This window comes from Protomyces lactucae-debilis (genome assembly GCF_002105105.1).
Source record: "Protomyces lactucae-debilis strain 12-1054 chromosome Unknown BCR37scaffold_3, whole genome shotgun sequence".
In the NCBI taxonomy this organism is placed as follows: domain Eukaryota; kingdom Fungi; phylum Ascomycota; class Taphrinomycetes; order Taphrinales; family Protomycetaceae; genus Protomyces; species Protomyces lactucae-debilis.
This window is the reverse complement of record NW_024467995.1, coordinates 502,204-521,167: the sequence shown is the minus strand read 5'-3', so window position 1 is coordinate 521,167 and position 18,964 is coordinate 502,204. Positions and strand designations below refer to the sequence as shown.

Sequence of the window (18,964 nt, the reverse complement as noted above, 5' to 3'; positions counted from 1 at the left end):
CATCGAGCTCCAGACGGAGTCAGAGGCTTGGACCGGAACAGACAGCTCAGCACTGCTGGACATGTCTATCAAGCTAGCCAATTGGCTATAGCTGCAATGCAAGCACAAGCAAGCCTGTTCTGTGGTGACTAGTCGTACTTGGCGAGGATTGTATCAAAGAATCGCCTACTCAAGCTTTTCTATCATTCTCGTCTCGATGCGCCTTGTTGAAGGCTATCAGGCTCTTGAGCTTGAAGACACGACTTCGACATCTCTCGATAAGCGAGCTCCGACCAAATACTCAATATCCTGCGTTACTTTGGCTCACGGTCTCGATACTTGAAGTCACGCGCTAGGTCACAAGAGCCGTTTGCCCTCTCCTGCTGCCACCACAATTGCTTTGTCTATGCTAGCTAAGACTTGCAAGTAGCATCTCACAAACTTTGTTTGGCTAGCGTAGACTTGATCTACAAGGTGCTGATCGAGTGAACGCCTAGGTGCCCTCTGCAGTTGTCAGAGCGGCTGGGCTAACTGCTACCATGGAGCCCAGCAGATTGATGCGGTTTCTGTGATGCCAAGATCAGTGACTGCGTAGCTTGACAAGCATCCCAAACGGAGCAAATACCGGCAGAACGTCGTGGAAGAGGTCGTCAATCAACACTACTGCACAATGACATGTCAATCCCATTGATCTCGCACAAGACTCGCGCCATTTCAAACCCGCTTTGGTGAAGTGACGACTACAGGGATGTGCGCCGCGACATCTCGACACCTATGCGTCAACGAGCTCAGCATGCCTTCTGCGCCTTCAGGCCCATCACGACACACTCGGAGACAGTGTCATGCAGCAGCCGCTAAGCTGCATCGTCGTCTTGCTGCTATCGAAGTTTCCCCAAGAGGCGGTCCGCGATCCTGTCTGTCGAGAATAGCACGCAGCATCCCTCATCAGGTCTGGCTTATGGATCTGCCGCTATGCGATCATACTGCAGCTGAGTGAGTTGCGCGATGCCGCTGCATCTGAGACAAGGAGCGTGCTATGAAGCATTACGATGCGATTGTCCAGTACCATGTTGAGCACTACTATGCGCTGCTTTGGATCCTGGCTTGTCTCACAACTGTATTGCACTGCTTGCAAAGCCTGGCCTCCGTCGCTCAAACTCGAGGCTATGTCTGCCCAGATCTGTTTGAAGGCGCACCCACACTAGACTCAGACGCGTCACGTACTCTTCTGCAATGCATGGTGGGAATATCTGCTCCAGACAATGTCAATCGCTTGCTGGTCGAGGCATGCGTGCTACTCATCGCTGGTCCAAACATGAAAGGCGCTGTTGACTATTCTTGCGCATATTCGATGCTATGTGCCTGCACAGTCCGCACAGTCCGCAAGAACCCTGGTCAATGATATTTACTGTCGTCTTGGTGCGGGCGACTCGCCGACCTGGTTGCGACTGCCGATTCGCTCGTCATTCTTGACAAAATTTACTCAGGGACAAGCACGATGGATGAACCTGCTGTGGAATTTGTCGTGCTGTCCATTCTCATGCGGTTAGAGTGCTTGACGCCGTTTGTGGCGCACTGCTCTAGCCTTGCTTACCATCCAGGCTTGCAATGCTGCATCGTGCTGCCTCGTGCTGCTTCGTGCTGCTTCGTGCACTCCCTTGAAGCCAATGGCCACATGACATCTCTTTACAAGTTCGCTGCTGTTTATGTCGGTAGGTTATACGAGCCCAATGTTGCCGAGCTTGCTGGTCCGCAAGAATTGCTCTTGGCCTTTGCCGACAAAGAGGGCAAAAGATGGTGGAAGCGTTGGAGGGTCGAAGGGATGTGTAATTTGCCAAGTGCTACATGGACGCCATACAAGTTGATCTTGAGGAAACGATCACTGAGTTTATGTCGGACTCGGGACTAGTCTGTCACTTATCTATAGCAAGGAAAGTCATCTATAGCGAAACCCACCGATCCATGAATTCATGATCATTGGGCATGAATAGACAAGGAATGTTAAGAAACTAGCAGAATGCACTGCAAAGGCCCATGATTGCAAGCGTCAATCACTGAGCCAACTCTGCTGACCATACAGGTATGGGGCGCGGAAAAGATGGCGACTTCATGGAACGACCAGGCAGGGACTTATCTTGGTCGGGAGCTCTTTGACGGGGAGAGCACTAGGTAGTAGTCTCCGCAGCAAGTACAAAAAGAGAAAAGTAGTTGCTAATAGCTAAATTACTGACCAAGGAGCAAAGGACAAAGCTAGAGGCTCTTCTATGTCCGAAGCTGCCTTGCCAGACCTATGGAAAAGACTTGAGAAGGAATAGAAGGACATGGGAGATCGGAGGCCAGATTGAAGAAGCTATTGTTGAGCGGAGTGTGGTTGACGAATAATAGAGGCGTAAACTGAAGAATCTCCGTACGAGTAACGCAGTGTAGTAGGATCAGATGGCTCTTGAGGGTGGATCAGATGGTGAGCAGACTGGTCCGTGACATTTCAGCGTCTAGCATCCCTGAATGGTCCACTTTCCTGAAGACCCAATGCTGCATAAGAACCAAGCAGGTGTACAGCGTTGTCCAATATTGTTGCAGAGAAAGGCTCTCGAGTCCAAATAATTGTGTAGGTCCTGGAGCGGTATCTTCTCCGCGTCTTATCTAGGAGTGGCGGGTCCGATATTGGAAAAGGCTTCTCCCAGAGTCCGCCAAATGACTGGGCCATGAAAAGTGCGAAGGGACCATCATTTTTGATTACCATCGAAGCTCTTGACGGCCTTTGCTTCCTGATCACCGTGTCTGGGCTGGGATGATTTTTGATGTCATATTTTTTCGGTGCATGCGCAACTATCCCTCGATCACCTGGACCGCCGTTCAGGCGCTTCAGCCACATCAAAGCATATTGCGGGATGCCGCTGGTGAATCTCTCGGCAAACATCAGTGGGTCGCAGTCCTCTTCATTCACAAAAGCATCCTCAACAACAATGCCAATGTCGCATGTACACATCCTCGGGTCTTCTTTTGCTGGTTTGCTACCCTTCTTTGCTCCTGCTCGTTTGCCATCCTTCTTCTCTTCTGCTCTTTTGCGACGTTCAGCCTCTGCAGCTTGGTGAGCTTCCTCCCTTCTTGCTTTGCCAATATCACTTGCACGCCAAAACTGAGCCGTGATTGCTGTCAAAAGGTATTTGAGAGGGAGTAAGTTCGCTTGACTTGATGAGGCCGTAGAGCACGAAGCTGTCGAGGCAAAAAGTAAAGCTGAACAATGGCCAATTGCAGGCTTAATTGCTGGAAAGTTTCCAGGTTCTGGAACTGGAGTTTTGAAACGAACCCAATCAACAGCCCTATCGATTTGATCCCAGAGTCTATCGATGTAGACCGACAGCGTGTTGTTTTCGAATCTGGGAACGAGCTCGGAATGCATCGGTTCTTTTCCCTTGCCATGCACTGAACTTGGTTCGCTTGGTCTGATGCCTGCTTCTCCGTTCATTTGTTGAAGCTCGCCAACTAACGCCTTCGTCTGATCGCTGAACAGTCTGACGTCGAATGGCAAATTGCCTAAGGAGAATCGCCAGCCGAAGTACATCCAACCAAGATTGCATCGATCATGAGCATAGGGACCAGCTTTGATCTCCGAGCGAGCCTCTTTGTATTTTTCCATTATATCCCGGCATCTTTTTTCGCACTGCTCTGAATCGATGACAGGGAATTCTGTGGAGAGAATGAATTCCAGCTCCCTCGACATGAGCTCACCGGCTGCATCGCCCCCAGATACTGCCTTATTTTTGCCCTTGAAAGGGTTAACAGAACGAGTCGCAAGGACCAGAACCAACAAGACCACGAGAGCGCTGAGATTGATGCGCTGGAGGGCATGAAACATGATGGTTTGTCTGTTGTGAAGGCGTAGCTCGGGTGTCTTCACCGCGACCTTGCAGTTGTAATCGAGATGAGCGAGAAAGCCAAAGGGCCACGTCAGACTTTTGCTTCAGCATCAGGAGTCAATCACTTCCTCAGGGGCTCTTTGATTCGGAAGCGCAGCAAGGGGCTTCCGCGCAGAATGCCTATTAGTAGGCGGAAAGGAAACGCTGACCCCTTTGCGGAGCGCTTGAAGGCGGACTCTTCCACATAGACGTGAGAGCTGATGACTTGCGACTCAAATTCAAGAAGATATCGGCAACGGGCCCTCTAGCCATGACCACGAAGCTGTACAAATTGAGCCAAACGTTCGGAAAAACTGATCAGGTTGAGCGGTTAAGTACCCAGTCACATGGCTTGACTTGCTATTGCATCTCTGTGCCAGACTGTCCACGTAGCGCGCGCTTGACGTAATGGCTACCCCTGAATTTGCTTTCAGGTACTGACAGGTAGTATGAGCCTCTACTCTGCTCCTCATCCGTAGCAGTCCTATTTGCACTTCCCAATTTGCTTGTGCTTGGCAAGTTGACATCTCGTCATCCACGTCATCCCTATTTCCACGCACTATTCCCGTAGGATCAGCCGCGATCCGGAGCAAGTTGCTGTAGTAGATGTTTGCTAAAATTTTCCGCGGACATGACATGGAGGGCCTAGACCTGCGTTGGGTGCCAGCATTGTCGGGCACGCTAGATTGATGCGCAAAAGGAGCCAGGAGTCACAGCTGGCATGACAGAAGGAAAGAGAGTGAGAAGGTCCTTGCGGGCTTGTGAGATTGGCCGATGCTGCAATGCCTATGGCGATTATGTCAAGAAGCGAGACTGTCTCGTATGTGGCCATCAAGAAGCGATGTGAATGCGGATGCAGCGTCGGAAGATGAAACGAGCCCGGGCTAGATACTGCTTGCAGTTGTGTTTATGACTTCCACAGAGGGATGCAGGAATCGACGAGAAGTGAATGTAGTGGCCTGCAGCTGTAGACACTAGTACAAGCCCGGGTGAAAGGGAGATGCAGAGGGCTATGGCACGACATCGATGCACTGAGTGCTCGTGAGTGCGTATGCAGATTGAAGCGAGGGCATCAAAGCCGAGGTGCAAGCTTGAGATGAGTTTCATGTGCCATTGTCATTGGCCCATTGATACGCTGTGCGGAAGCTTTTGCACCTATCACTTTCGAGATCGGGCATAGTCATGAGTGAGGGCGCTTCAGGCGAAGAAGAGACTGTACATGGTCCTGCAGGCGGTGTGGTCAGTGTGGTGGCAGCTGAGCTACACTCGGTGGTGTTGCTCTCAACACCACATTGCGTAGATTCGCGAGTACAGAGACTACATCATACATATACACTTCATGAGTTCGCTGATGGTCTGTGCACGATAAGTACACTCTGCGACCTACAGCTGTGTCTGACATCACCGGACCATGCTCAAAGCGAGTGTTGGTAAAGGAACCTGGGTATGGAGAGGAGCACATGGTCATGCATACTGCCGGCATACGCACACCTGGTAGAACCAAAGTCCTTGTCATGTGCTGGATGGCTATCCAGCGCTCTACTTTGGGGCACTCCTGCTTCTTCATGCGCTATGACACGACTACCTCGAGCCACATTCGACGCTGTACAGTCTCTGCTTCAAGTTTTAAGCTGTGCAACGGCCAGACCATCGCATCACCCAGCCTGACGCTTCCTGCCCTGTCTTTGTGGTCAGATCGTGCGTTCTCCTCACATCTGCTGCAATGGTACATTCGACGTTGACTAAGATTGGCCATTATGTCAAGGACCAGGTGTTTTGAGCCACAACATCACTTCGCATGCCTTCGTCGCCGCCCTGCAGTAGATGTCATTCAGTTTCCTCAAGTAGCCACTGGCATTGCAGGTGAAACATGCCAAACAATGCAAGTATTGCGACTGAGCCTGTGGCAGCCTGAGGTGCGATCCTGTTTGTCAATGAATGCACGCAGCATCTCTCATCAGGCCTGGCTTATGGATCAGTCGCTTTGCGATCGTACTGCAGCTCAGTGGATTGCGCGATGCCGCTGCATCTGAGACAAGTAGCGTGCTATGAAGCATTACGATGCAATTGTCCAGTACCATGTTGAGCACTACGATGCGCTACTATGAATCTTGGCTTGTCTCACAGCTGTATTGCACTGCTTGCCAAGCCTGGCATCCGTCGCTCAAACTCGAGGCTATGTCTGCCCAGATTTGTTTCAAGGCGCACCCACACTAGACTCAGACGCGTCACGTACTCTTCTGCAATGCATGGTGGGGATATCTGCTCCAGACAATGTCAATCGCTTGCTGGTCGAGGCATGCATGCTACTCATCGCTGGTCCAAACATGAAAGGCGCTGTTGACTATTCTTGCGCATATTCGATGCTATGTGCCTGCACAGTCCGCACAGTCCGCAAGAACCCTGGTCAATGATATTTACTGTCGTCTTGGTGCGGGCGACTCGCCGACCTGGTTGCGACTGCCGATTCGCTCGTCATTCTTGACAAAATTTACTCAGGGACAAGCACGATGGATGAACCTGCTGTGGAATTTGTCGTGCTGTCCATTCTCATGCGGTTAGAGTGCTTGACGCCGTTTGTGGCGCACTGCTCTAGCCTTGCTTACCATCCAGGCTTGCAATGCTGCATCGTGCTGCCTCGTGCTGCTTCGTGCTGCTTCGTGCACTCCCTTGAAGCCAATGGCCACATGACATCTCTTTACAAGTTCGCTGCTGTTTATGTCGGTAGGTTATACGAGCCCAATGTTGCCGAGCTTGCTGGTCCGCAAGAATTGCTCTTGGCCTTTGCCGACAAAGAGGGCAAAAGATGGTGGAAGCGTTGGAGGGTCGAAGGGATGTGTAATTTGCCAAGTGCTACATGGACGCCATACAAGTTGATCTTGAGGAAACGATCACTGAGTTTATGTCGGACTCGGGACTAGTCTGTCACTTATCTATAGCAAGGAAAGTCATCTATAGCGAAACCCACCGATCCATGAATTCATGATCATTGGGCATGAATAGACAAGGAATGTTAAGAAACTAGCAGAATGCACTGCAAAGGCCCATGATTGCAAGCGTCAATCACTGAGCCAACTCTGCTGACCATACAGGTATGGGGCGCGGAAAAGATGGCGACTTCATGGAACGACCAGGCAGGGACTTATCTTGGTCGGGAGCTCTTTGACGGGGAGAGCACTAGGTAGTAGTCTCCGCAGCAAGTACAAAAAGAGAAAAGTAGTTGCTAATAGCTAAATTACTGACCAAGGAGCAAAGGACAAAGCTAGAGGCTCTTCTATGTCCGAAGCTGCCTTGCCAGACCTATGGAAAAGACTTGAGAAGGAATAGAAGGACATGGGAGATCGGAGGCCAGATTGAAGAAGCTATTGTTGAGCGGAGTGTGGTTGACGAATAATAGAGGCGTAAACTGAAGAATCTCCGTACGAGTAACGCAGTGTAGTAGGATCAGATGGCTCTTGAGGGTGGATCAGATGGTGAGCAGACTGGTCCGTGACATTTCAGCGTCTAGCATCCCTGAATGGTCCACTTTCCTGAAGACCCAATGCTGCATAAGAACCAAGCAGGTGTACAGCGTTGTCCAATATTGTTGCAGAGAAAGGCTCTCGAGTCCAAATAATTGTGTAGGTCCTGGAGCGGTATCTTCTCCGCGTCTTATCTAGGAGTGGCGGGTCCGATATTGGAAAAGGCTTCTCCCAGAGTCCGCCAAATGACTGGGCCATGAAAAGTGCGAAGGGACCATCATTTTTGATTACCATCGAAGCTCTTGACGGCCTTTGCTTCCTGATCACCGTGTCTGGGCTGGGATGATTTTTGATGTCATATTTTTTCGGTGCATGCGCAACTATCCCTCGATCACCTGGACCGCCGTTCAGGCGCTTCAGCCACATCAAAGCATATTGCGGGATGCCGCTGGTGAATCTCTCGGCAAACATCAGTGGGTCGCAGTCCTCTTCATTCACAAAAGCATCCTCAACAACAATGCCAATGTCGCATGTACACATCCTCGGGTCTTCTTTTGCTGGTTTGCTACCCTTCTTTGCTCCTGCTCGTTTGCCATCCTTCTTCTCTTCTGCTCTTTTGCGACGTTCAGCCTCTGCAGCTTGGTGAGCTTCCTCCCTTCTTGCTTTGCCAATATCACTTGCACGCCAAAACTGAGCCGTGATTGCTGTCAAAAGGTATTTGAGAGGGAGTAAGTTCGCTTGACTTGATGAGGCCGTAGAGCACGAAGCTGTCGAGGCAAAAAGTAAAGCTGAACAATGGCCAATTGCAGGCTTAATTGCTGGAAAGTTTCCAGGTTCTGGAACTGGAGTTTTGAAACGAACCCAATCAACAGCCCTATCGATTTGATCCCAGAGTCTATCGATGTAGACCGACAGCGTGTTGTTTTCGAATCTGGGAACGAGCTCGGAATGCATCGGTTCTTTTCCCTTGCCATGCACTGAACTTGGTTCGCTTGGTCTGATGCCTGCTTCTCCGTTCATTTGTTGAAGCTCGCCAACTAACGCCTTCGTCTGATCGCTGAACAGTCTGACGTCGAATGGCAAATTGCCTAAGGAGAATCGCCAGCCGAAGTACATCCAACCAAGATTGCATCGATCATGAGCATAGGGACCAGCTTTGATCTCCGAGCGAGCCTCTTTGTATTTTTCCATTATATCCCGGCATCTTTTTTCGCACTGCTCTGAATCGATGACAGGGAATTCTGTGGAGAGAATGAATTCCAGCTCCCTCGACATGAGCTCACCGGCTGCATCGCCCCCAGATACTGCCTTATTTTTGCCCTTGAAAGGGTTAACAGAACGAGTCGCAAGGACCAGAACCAACAAGACCACGAGAGCGCTGAGATTGATGCGCTGGAGGGCATGAAACATGATGGTTTGTCTGTTGTGAAGGCGTAGCTCGGGTGTCTTCACCGCGACCTTGCAGTTGTAATCGAGATGAGCGAGAAAGCCAAAGGGCCACGTCAGACTTTTGCTTCAGCATCAGGAGTCAATCACTTCCTCAGGGGCTCTTTGATTCGGAAGCGCAGCAAGGGCTTCCGCGCAGAATGCCTATTAGTAGGCGGAAAGGAAACGCTGACCCCTTTGCGGAGCGCTTGAAGGCGACTCTTCCACATAGACGTGAGAGCTGATGACTTGCGACTCAAATTCAAGAAGATATCGGCAACGGGCCCTCTAGCCATGACCACGAAGCTGTACAAATTGAGCCAAACGTTCGGAAAAACTGATCAGGTTGAGCGGTTAAGTACCCAGTCACATGGCTTGACTTGCTATTGCATCTCTGTGCCAGACTGTCCACGTAGCGCGCGCTTGACGTAATGGCTACCCTGAATTTGCTTTCAGGTACTGACAGGTAGTATGAGCCTCTACTCTGCTCCTCATCCGTAGCAGTCCTATTTGCACTTCCCAATTTGCTTGTGCTTGGCAAGTTGACATCTCGTCATCCACGTCATCCCTATTTCCACGCACTATTCCCGTAGGATCAGCCGCGATCCGGAGCAAGTTGCTGTAGTAGATGTTTGCTAAAATTTTCCGCGGACATGACATGGAGGGCCTAGACCTGCGTTGGGTGCCAGCATTGTCGGGCACGCTAGATTGATGCGCAAAAGGAGCCAGGAGTCACAGCTGGCATGACAGAAGGAAAGAGAGTGAGAAGGTCCTTGCGGGCTTGTGAGATTGGCCGATGCTGCAATGCCTATGGCGATTATGTCAAGAAGCGAGACTGTCTCGTATGTGGCCATCAAGAAGCGATGTGAATGCGGATGCAGCGTCGGAAGATGAAACGAGCCCGGGCTAGATACTGCTTGCAGTTGTGTTTATGACTTCCACAGAGGGATGCAGGAATCGACGAGAAGTGAATGTAGTGGCCTGCAGCTGTAGACACTAGTACAAGCCCGGGTGAAAGGGAGATGCAGAGGGCTATGGCACGACATCGATGCACTGAGTGCTCGTGAGGTGCGTATGCAGATTGAAGCGAGGGCATCAAAGCCGAGGTGCAAGCTTGAGATGAGTTTCATGTGCCATTGTCATTGGCCCATTGATACGCTGTGCGAAGCTTTTGCACCTATCACTTTCGAGATCGGGCATAGTCATGAGTGAGGGCGCTTCAGGCGAAGAAGAGACTGTACATGGTCCTGCAGGCGGTGTGGTCAGTGTGGTGGCAGCTGAGCTACACTCGGTGGTGTTGCTCTCAACACCACATTGCGTAGATTCGCGAGTACAGAGACTACATCATACATATACACTTCATGAGTTCGCTGATGGTCTGTGCACGATAAGTACACTCTGCGACCTACAGCTGTGTCTGACATCACCGGACCATGCTCAAAGCGAGTGTTGGTAAAGGAACCTGGGTATGGAGAGGAGCACATGGTCATGCATACTGCCGGCATACGCACACCTGGTAGAACCAAAGTCCTTGTCATGTGCTGGATGGCTATCCAGCGCTCTACTTTGGGGCACTCCTGCTTCTTCATGCGCTATGACACGACTACCTCGAGCCACATTCGACGCTGTACAGTCTCTGCTTCAAGTTTTAAGCTGTGCAACGGCCAGACCATCGCATCACCCAGCCTGACGCTTCCTGCCCTGTCTTTGTGGTCAGATCGTGCGTTCTCCTCACATCTGCTGCAATGGTACATTCGACGTTGACTAAGATTGGCCATTATGTCAAGGACCAGGTGTTTTGAGCCACAACATCACTTCGCATGCCTTCGTCGCCGCCCTGCAGTAGATGTCATTCAGTTTCCTCAAGTAGCCACTGGCATTGCAGGTGAAACATGCCAAACAATGCAAGTATTGCGACTGAGCCTGTGGCAGCCTGAGGTGCGATCCTGTTTGTCAATGAATGCACGCAGCATCTCTCATCAGGCCTGGCTTATGGATCAGTCGCTTTGCGATCGTACTGCAGCTCAGTGGATTGCGCGATGCCGCTGCATCTGAGACAAGTAGCGTGCTATGAAGCATTACGATGCAATTGTCCAGTACCATGTTGAGCACTACGATGCGCTACTATGAATCTTGGCTTGTCTCACAGCTGTATTGCACTGCTTGCCAAGCCTGGCATCCGTCGCTCAAACTCGAGGCTATGTCTGCCCAGATTTGTTTCAAGGCGCACCCACACTAGACTCAGACGCGTCACGTACTCTTCTGCAATGCATGGTGGGGATATCTGCTCCAGACAATGTCAATCGCTTGCTGGTCGAGGCATGCATGCTACTCATCGCTGGTCCAAACATGAAAGGCGCTGTTGACTATTCTTGCGCATATTCGATGCTATGTGCCTGCACAGTCCGCACAGTCCGCAAGAACCCTGGTCAATGATATTTACTGTCGTCTTGGTGCGGGCGACTCGCCGACCTGGTTGCGACTGCCGATTCGCTCGTCATTCTTGACAAAATTTACTCAGGGACAAGCACGATGGATGAACCTGCTGTGGAATTTGTCGTGCTGTCCATTCTCATGCGGTTAGAGTGCTTGACGCCGTTTGTGGCGCACTGCTCTAGCCTTGCTTACCATCCAGGCTTGCAATGCTGCATCGTGCTGCCTCGTGCTGCTTCGTGCTGCTTCGTGCACTCCCTTGAAGCCAATGGCCACATGACATCTCTTTACAAGTTCGCTGCTGTTTATGTCGGTAGGTTATACGAGCCCAATGTTGCCGAGCTTGCTGGTCCGCAAGAATTGCTCTTGGCCTTTGCCGACAAAGAGGGCAAAAGATGGTGGAAGCGTTGGAGGGTCGAAGGGATGTGTAATTTGCCAAGTGCTACATGGACGCCATACAAGTTGATCTTGAGGAAACGATCACTGAGTTTATGTCGGACTCGGGACTAGTCTGTCACTTATCTATAGCAAGGAAAGTCATCTATAGCGAAACCCACCGATCCATGAATTCATGATCATTGGGCATGAATAGACAAGGAATGTTAAGAAACTAGCAGAATGCACTGCAAAGGCCCATGATTGCAAGCGTCAATCACTGAGCCAACTCTGCTGACCATACAGGTATGGGGCGCGGAAAAGATGGCGACTTCATGGAACGACCAGGCAGGGACTTATCTTGGTCGGGAGCTCTTTGACGGGGAGAGCACTAGGTAGTAGTCTCCGCAGCAAGTACAAAAAGAGAAAAGTAGTTGCTAATAGCTAAATTACTGACCAAGGAGCAAAGGACAAAGCTAGAGGCTCTTCTATGTCCGAAGCTGCCTTGCCAGACCTATGGAAAAGACTTGAGAAGGAATAGAAGGACATGGGAGATCGGAGGCCAGATTGAAGAAGCTATTGTTGAGCGGAGTGTGGTTGACGAATAATAGAGGCGTAAACTGAAGAATCTCCGTACGAGTAACGCAGTGTAGTAGGATCAGATGGCTCTTGAGGGTGGATCAGATGGTGAGCAGACTGGTCCGTGACATTTCAGCGTCTAGCATCCCTGAATGGTCCACTTTCCTGAAGACCCAATGCTGCATAAGAACCAAGCAGGTGTACAGCGTTGTCCAATATTGTTGCAGAGAAAGGCTCTCGAGTCCAAATAATTGTGTTAGGTCCTGGAGCGGTATCTTCTCCGCGTCTTATCTAGGAGTGGCGGGTCCGATATTGGAAAAGGCTTCTCCCAGAGTCCGCCAAATGACTGGGCCATGAAAAGTGCGAAGGGACCATCATTTTTGATTACCATCGAAGCTCTTGACGGCCTTTGCTTCCTGATCACCGTGTCTGGGCTGGGATGATTTTTGATGTCATATTTTTTTCGGTGCATGCGCAACTATCCCTCGATCACCTGGACCGCCGTTCAGGCGCTTCAGCCACATCAAAGCATATTGCGGGATGCCGCTGGTGAATCTCTCGGCAAAACATCAGTGGGTCGCAGTCCTCTTCATTCACAAAAAGCATCCTCAACAACAATGCCAATGTCGCATGTACACATCCTCGGGTCTTCTTTTGCTGGTTTGCTACCCTTCTTTGCTCCTGCTCGTTTGCCATCCTTCTTCTCTTCTGCTCTTTTGCGACGTTCAGCCTCTGCAGCTTGGTGAGCTTCCTCCCTTCTTGCTTTGCCAATATCACTTGCACGCCAAAACTGAGCCGTGATTGCTGTCAAAAGGTATTTGAGAGGGAGTAAGTTCGCTTGACTTGATGAGGCCGTAGAGCACGAAGCTGTCGAGGCAAAAAGTAAAGCTGAACAATGGCCAATTGCAGGCTTAATTGCTGGAAAGTTTCCAGGTTCTGGAACTGGAGTTTTGAAACGAACCCAATCAACAGCCCTATCGATTTGATCCCAGAGTCTATCGATGTAGACCGACAGCGTGTTGTTTTCGAATCTGGGAACGAGCTCGGAATGCATCGGTTCTTTTCCCTTGCCATGCACTGAACTTGGTTCGCTTGGTCTGATGCCTGCTTCTCCGTTCATTTGTTGAAGCTCGCCAACTAACGCCTTCGTCTGATCGCTGAACAGTCTGACGTCGAATGGCAAATTGCCTAAGGAGAATCGCCAGCCGAAGTACATCCAACCAAGATTGCATCGATCATGAGCATAGGGACCAGCTTTGATCTCCGAGCGAGCCTCTTTGTATTTTTCCATTATATCCCGGCATCTTTTTTCGCACTGCTCTGAATCGATGACAGGGAATTCTGTGGAGAGAATGAATTCCAGCTCCCTCGACATGAGCTCACCGGCTGCATCGCCCCCAGATACTGCCTTATTTTTGCCCTTGAAAGGGTTAACAGAACGAGTCGCAAGGACCAGAACCAACAAGACCACGAGAGCGCTGAGATTGATGCGCTGGAGGGCATGAAACATGATGGTTTGTCTGTTGTGAAGGCGTAGCTCGGGTGTCTTCACCGCGACCTTGCAGTTGTAATCGAGATGAGCGAGAAAGCCAAAGGGCCACGTCAGACTTTTGCTTCAGCATCAGGAGTCAATCACTTCCTCAGGGGCTCTTTGATTCGGAAGCGCAGCAAGGGCTTCCGCGCAGAATGCCTATTAGTAGGCGGAAAGGAAACGCTGACCCCTTTGCGGAGCGCTTGAAGGCGGACTCTTCCACATAGACGTGAGAGCTGATGACTTGCGACTCAAATTCAAGAAGATATCGGCAACGGGCCCTCTAGCCATGACCACGAAGCTGTACAAATTGAGCCAAACGTTCGGAAAAACTGATCAGGTTGAGCGGTTAAGTACCCAGTCACATGGCTTGACTTGCTATTGCATCTCTGTGCCAGACTGTCCACGTAGCGCGCGCTTGACGTAATGGCTACCCCTGAATTTGCTTTCAGGTACTGACAGGTAGTATGAGCCTCTACTCTGCTCCTCATCCGTAGCAGTCCTATTTGCACTTCCCAATTTGCTTGTGCTTGGCAAGTTGACATCTCGTCATCCACGTCATCCCTATTTCCACGCACTATTCCCGTAGGATCAGCCGCGATCCGGAGCAAGTTGCTGTAGTAGATGTTTGCTAAAATTTTCCGCGGACATGACATGGAGGGCCTAGACCTGCGTTGGGTGCCAGCATTGTCGGGCACGCTAGATTGATGCGCAAAAGGAGCCAGGAGTCACAGCTGGCATGACAGAAGGAAAGAGAGTGAGAAGGTCCTTGCGGGCTTGTGAGATTGGCCGATGCTGCAATGCCTATGGCGATTATGTCAAGAAGCGAGACTGTCTCGTATGTGGCCATCAAGAAGCGATGTGAATGCGGATGCAGCGTCGGAAGATAAATCGAGCCCGGGCTAGATACTGCTTGCAGTTGTGTTTATGACTTCCACAGAGGGATGCAGGAATCGACGAGAAGTGAATGTAGTGGCCTGCAGCTGTAGACACTAGTACAAGCCCGGGTGAAAGGGAGATGCAGAGGGCTATGGCACGACATCGATGCACTGAGTGCTCGTGAGGTGCGTATGCAGATTGAAGCGAGGGCATCAAAGCCGAGGTGCAAGCTTGAGATGAGTTTCATGTGCCATTGTCATTGGCCCATTGATACGCTGTGCGAAGCTTTTGCACCTATCACTTTCGAGATCGGGCATAGTCATGAGTGAGGGCGCTTCAGGCGAAGAAGAGACTGTACATGGTCCTGCAGGCGGTGTGGTCAGTGTGGTGGCAGCTGAGCTACACTCGGTGGTGTTGCTCTCAACACCACATTGCGTAGATTCGCGAGTACAGAGACTACATCATACATATACACTTCATGAGTTCGCTGATGGTCTGTGCACGATAAGTACACTCTGCGACCTACAGCTGTGTCTGACATCACCGGACCATGCTCAAAGCGAGTGTTGGTAAAGGAACCTGGGTATGGAGAGGAGCACATGGTCATGCATACTGCCGGCATACGCACACCTGGTAGAACCAAAGTCCTTGTCATGTGCTGGATGGCTATCCAGCGCTCTACTTTGGGGCACTCCTGCTTCTTCATGCGCTATGACACGACTACCTCGAGCCACATTCGACGCTGTACAGTCTCTGCTTCAAGTTTTAAGCTGTGCAACGGCCAGACCATCGCATCACCCAGCCTGACGCTTCCTGCCCTGTCTTTGTGGTCAGATCGTGCGTTCTCCTCACATCTGCTGCAATGGTACATTCGACGTTGACTAAGATTGGCCATTATGTCAAGGACCAGGTGTTTTGAGCCACAACATCACTTCGCATGCCTTCGTCGCCGCCCTGCAGTAGATGTCATTCAGTTTCCTCAAGTAGCCACTGGCATTGCAGGTGAAACATGCCAAACAATGCAAGTATTGCGACTGAGCCTGTGGCAGCCTGAGGTGCGATGGCAGATCGGCTCAGTGGAGGTCCAACATTGGCAGACATGCTCGCAACGATAGCCCACTATCAACAATGCTCTGACTTGCAAATACCCGCCTGCTCTGGACTCTATACCGACACGCTATGCACTGCTTTTCAAAGCAAGCGCGCAGTACGCAATATGACTTGAGTCAAATACCAAGACTTTCCGTCTATGCCAAGCGTCCCTGAGCCCGGTAACCGCTACCGAACTTTTGCTCGACGATGCAGAGACTGGGCAATGACCGACCTTGTCGGTACGACATCCCAAGCTGTACTGGTCAGCATACCTTGTGGAAACAAGACAATAAAGGCGATCCCAAGTGGGTCGATATGGAGGTGGGTAACCTCATGTAAGGGGATGATGAAAATGATGGTCTCAATACTGTTGACTGGCCGAGTGCACAAATACACGCAAGTCGGCGTTCAACAGTACCGATGATTGTTGTGTCGCCGACGGACTACATCTCGTTCTATGGACGGACTGATACATCAAGTCGCAAAAGGGAATCTTGCCTCACGGCAATCTTTGTGGTGCAACTAGAAGGATTGCACACATCGAGATTGCCACTCACGCCTCATCTCTACTGGCAAAACGACCTGGAAGTAAGCGATCCTTTGCACACGGAAGGGTCCTGGACAGACACCGTCGCATCTTCTGCGCTCAACAGTTCAAGAGGCAGACTCTGAGGTTCGACAGGCGCAAGCTTCATTGTGACAGTCGGGAAAAGCGCTTTGAGGGCTCATGCTTGTCTGGGCAACACAAATTGACGCATAACCAATTGTTGATACGCATAAAGCCAGCGTGTCTTACTGTTATCTGTATTTTGCCTGCTACGACGCGACGGCAAAGTACACAAACGGCCCGTATATCTTCCACTTGAGGACTGCATAGTCAAGTTTTGTTCGCATCAACAAGGCTTTATCGAAGAACGGATTTCTTCAAGCACTGGAAGTAGATGTACAGCAGTCTTGAGAAAGAGTATGAGAGCAAGCCATGAAGCTGCGCTGGTACGAGCGACAGGTCGGCGTTTTTGCAGACACAAGACATTGCGATCTCAGACTGCAAAGCCAACTGGACTTTACAAGCAGATCCTAATCGATTAAAGACAAGAAAGAGATCGTATTCACCTAGATAGTGGATCCTGTGGTGGTTTTTGACAATCTTTCTGTGAATTGAGGCTTGTCGGCATGAAGTATAGATGATACTTATAAGCCAATTTTCAAAATCGTTTTTTTTTTTATATTTCCTTCATTGCTATAGACTATAGCTATGGTTGAATAAGTAGGATGAAATGAGCTTTATCTCACGAAAGCTGCCCAGTGGGGCGACTAACAGTGCGGGACTGGCTGAAGAAGTGAAGACTTCAACAAGCACACCCGCTAAAACACCCTTCGAGTTACGCGCGCGCGCGAGCGCACAGCGTTTTTGTGTCTTTGATCACCCTCGTGATCTCTCTTTGCGTCAGTGGTGAAGTCAAGCCCGTTTTCCTGAATCGGCGAGACCTTGAGAGTCTCCAGATGCCGTGTACAGTGGCAGCGTAGGTCATGATCAGGTCACGATCATCTTTGCTGACTTCGGGGCAGACGATGTCGATGTAGGTTGGAGGTTGCCGAGGTAGAACGGCCGACCAGATCTCTTTCGCGACCGGACAGAGTACAAAGAGGTGCTCGGGCGTCTCGAGCTCATCACCCGTACAGTTGATACGCTTAGTCAGCAGTGTTTCTAGTTCATAGTTGTTCTCAAGTGAGGATTTGTTATTTTTTTTTTTATATATTTGCATTCAAAGCTATCAAGTAGCTATGAGTCTAGAATGTAAATGGTAGGATGAAATGAATGACTTCACGAACGTCTGTGAAAAGGAAGAACAGACGAACAGTGCGGGATTCTCCTACAGGCCTTGAAGCAGCAAGCTACTCCTTTCCTGCGGCATACCCGCTAAAACACCCTTTGAGTCTCTCCACAAGTTCCTGGCAAGTGGAGTGAATGGGTCGCGGTACAATAAGACTGCGAGTTGACAAGATAATGCAGGCCTCGGCTTAGGACTTCGGCTGATGCGATTTCTGTCGTAGATGACTGCGAGTGAAAAATTTTCGCTGCAGTTGAAAAGCGCACTGGTCTTGCACAGAACGCAGTCTGCCGCAAGTGATCCTGTGAGTGTATGTGTGATTGCAAGGCCGCGTGCAACAGCCGCCAGAGCCTCTCGCGAGAGGATAGCTGTCCTGATGTGGAAAGCGGTCTTGTGAAGTGTAATCTCGCTGGTGGCGCATGCGTCGCCGCGAGTGTCTGAAAAGGCATGACCTCTGGAGGCCGCCTTGAAGTTGACGCCGTAGACCTGGCCCCTATCTGCGCAGCGTCATAGCCGCAGAAGGTTTGTAGCATTTTTTTTTTATATATTTGCATTCAAAGCTATCAAGTAGCTATGAGTCTAGAATGTAAATGGTAGGATGAAATGAATGACTTCACGAACGTCTGTGAAAAGGAAGAACAGACGAACAGTGCGGGATTCTCCTACAGGCCTTGAAGCAGCAAGCTACTCCTTTCCTGCGGCATACCCGCTAAAACACCCTTTGAGTCTCTCCACAAGTTCCTGGCAAGTGGAGTGAATGGGTCGCGGTACAATAAGACTGCGAGTTGACAAGATAATGCAGGCCTCGGCTTAGGACTTCGGCTGATGCGATTTCTGTCGTAGATGACTGCGAGTGAAAAATTTTCGCTGCAGTTGAAAAGCGCACTGGTCTTGCACAGAACGCAGTCTGCCGCAAGTGATCCTGTGAGTGTATGTGTGATTGCAAGGCCGCGTGCAACAGCCGCCAGAGCCTCTCGCGAGAGGATAGCTGTCCTGATGTGGAAAGCGGTCTTGTGAAGTGTAATCTCGCTGGTGGCGCATGCGTCGCCGCGAGTGTCTGAAAAGGCATGACCTCTGCCGCCTTGAAGTTGACGCCGTAGACCTGGCCCCTATCTGCGCAGCGTCATAGCCGCAGAAGGTTTGTAGCATCAATGCAGAACGTTATGTCCGTTTTATGATGTGTTGGTTCAGCCTCAATGCAGAACGTTATGTCCGTTTCATGATGTGTTGGTTCAGTCTTGTTAAGCGCTGGCGTTGCCCAGCAGCAGATGTTGCACAGCGTCAAGAGTTCGAAACTCCCCAATAGTGTAGAGGTTATCACTGCTCGTTTTCAATCTGAAAATCCGTGCCGACTCGGGTTCGATTCCCGATTGGGGAGGCACCCTTTTTTTCCCCCCCATCTCTTCACAGGAGTCCAAAATGACTGTGAATTTCGAGCAAAGCGACTCAGAAGAGACAGCAGACTTTTGTCATGGCCTA

The 18,964-nt window shown here is 50.5% G+C and overlaps 8 protein-coding genes and 1 non-coding gene across 9 annotated transcripts; 4 read left to right on the top strand and 5 right to left on the bottom strand.

Moving 5' to 3' along the window:
* Positions 1 to 1,683: 1,683 nt before the first annotated feature.
* Positions 1,684 to 3,838, bottom strand: BCR37DRAFT_391132 (uncharacterized protein; the record flags this gene model as incomplete). Its single annotated transcript, XM_040870964.1, has 2 exons — positions 1,684 to 1,861; positions 2,898 to 3,838. The coding sequence occupies 2 exons, from the start codon at positions 3,836 to 3,838 to the stop codon at positions 1,684 to 1,686; spliced, it is 1,119 nt and encodes a 372-aa protein (XP_040727531.1).
* A 1,333-nt stretch (positions 3,839 to 5,171) lies between these two features.
* Positions 5,172 to 6,314, top strand: BCR37DRAFT_376926 (uncharacterized protein). The gene has a single exon (XM_040868700.1). It carries the CDS (start codon positions 5,339 to 5,341, stop codon positions 5,618 to 5,620), a length of 282 nt encoding a protein of 93 aa, XP_040727530.1. The 5' UTR covers positions 5,172 to 5,338; the 3' UTR covers positions 5,621 to 6,314.
* Positions 6,315 to 7,375: 1,061 nt separating this feature from the next.
* BCR37DRAFT_385798 (uncharacterized protein) lies at positions 7,376 to 8,749 on the bottom strand (the record flags this gene model as incomplete). The annotated part of the gene is made up of 1 exon (XM_040870387.1): positions 7,376 to 8,749. The coding sequence occupies one exon, from the start codon at positions 8,747 to 8,749 to the stop codon at positions 7,376 to 7,378; it is 1,374 nt and encodes a 457-aa protein (XP_040727529.1).
* Positions 8,750 to 10,079: 1,330 nt separating this feature from the next.
* On the top strand, positions 10,080 to 11,222 carry BCR37DRAFT_376925 (uncharacterized protein). The gene has a single exon (XM_040868699.1). The coding sequence runs from the start codon at positions 10,247 to 10,249 to the stop codon at positions 10,526 to 10,528; it is 282 nt and encodes a 93-aa protein (XP_040727528.1). The 5' UTR covers positions 10,080 to 10,246; the 3' UTR covers positions 10,529 to 11,222.
* Positions 11,223 to 12,740: 1,518 nt separating this feature from the next.
* Positions 12,741 to 13,661, bottom strand: BCR37DRAFT_391131 (uncharacterized protein; the record flags this gene model as incomplete). Its single annotated transcript, XM_040870963.1, has 1 exon — positions 12,741 to 13,661. The coding sequence occupies one exon, from the start codon at positions 13,659 to 13,661 to the stop codon at positions 12,741 to 12,743; it is 921 nt and encodes a 306-aa protein (XP_040727527.1).
* Positions 13,662 to 15,002: 1,341 nt separating this feature from the next.
* Positions 15,003 to 16,815, top strand: BCR37DRAFT_376923 (uncharacterized protein). Its single transcript, XM_040868698.1, has one exon. The coding sequence runs from the start codon at positions 15,161 to 15,163 to the stop codon at positions 15,440 to 15,442; it is 282 nt and encodes a 93-aa protein (XP_040727526.1). The 5' UTR covers positions 15,003 to 15,160; the 3' UTR covers positions 15,443 to 16,815.
* Positions 16,816 to 17,501: 686 nt separating this feature from the next.
* On the bottom strand, positions 17,502 to 18,041 carry BCR37DRAFT_376920 (uncharacterized protein; the record flags this gene model as incomplete). The annotated part of the gene is made up of 1 exon (XM_040868697.1): positions 17,502 to 18,041. A coding segment is annotated over one exon (467 nt), but the record flags the coding sequence as incomplete, so codon positions are not given.
* A 153-nt stretch (positions 18,042 to 18,194) lies between these two features.
* On the bottom strand, positions 18,195 to 18,554 carry BCR37DRAFT_376919 (uncharacterized protein; the record flags this gene model as incomplete). Its single annotated transcript, XM_040868696.1, has 1 exon — positions 18,195 to 18,554. One exon carries the CDS (start codon positions 18,552 to 18,554, stop codon positions 18,195 to 18,197), a length of 360 nt encoding a protein of 119 aa, XP_040727524.1.
* A 227-nt stretch (positions 18,555 to 18,781) lies between these two features.
* On the top strand, positions 18,782 to 18,863 carry BCR37DRAFT_t6. Its single transcript has one exon. It is a non-coding gene; the product is annotated as a tRNA-Glu (tRNA).
* The last annotated feature ends 101 nt before the right edge of the window (positions 18,864 to 18,964 follow it).

Excerpts from the sequence above, each read along its gene's own strand:
- BCR37DRAFT_376926 (XM_040868700.1), top strand. The coding sequence starts at position 5,339 with ATGGTCATGCATACTGCCGGCATACGCACACCTGGTAGAACCAAAGTC.
- BCR37DRAFT_376923 (XM_040868698.1), top strand. The coding sequence starts at position 15,161 with ATGGTCATGCATACTGCCGGCATACGCACACCTGGTAGAACCAAAGTC.
- BCR37DRAFT_376925 (XM_040868699.1), top strand. The coding sequence starts at position 10,247 with ATGGTCATGCATACTGCCGGCATACGCACACCTGGTAGAACCAAAGTC.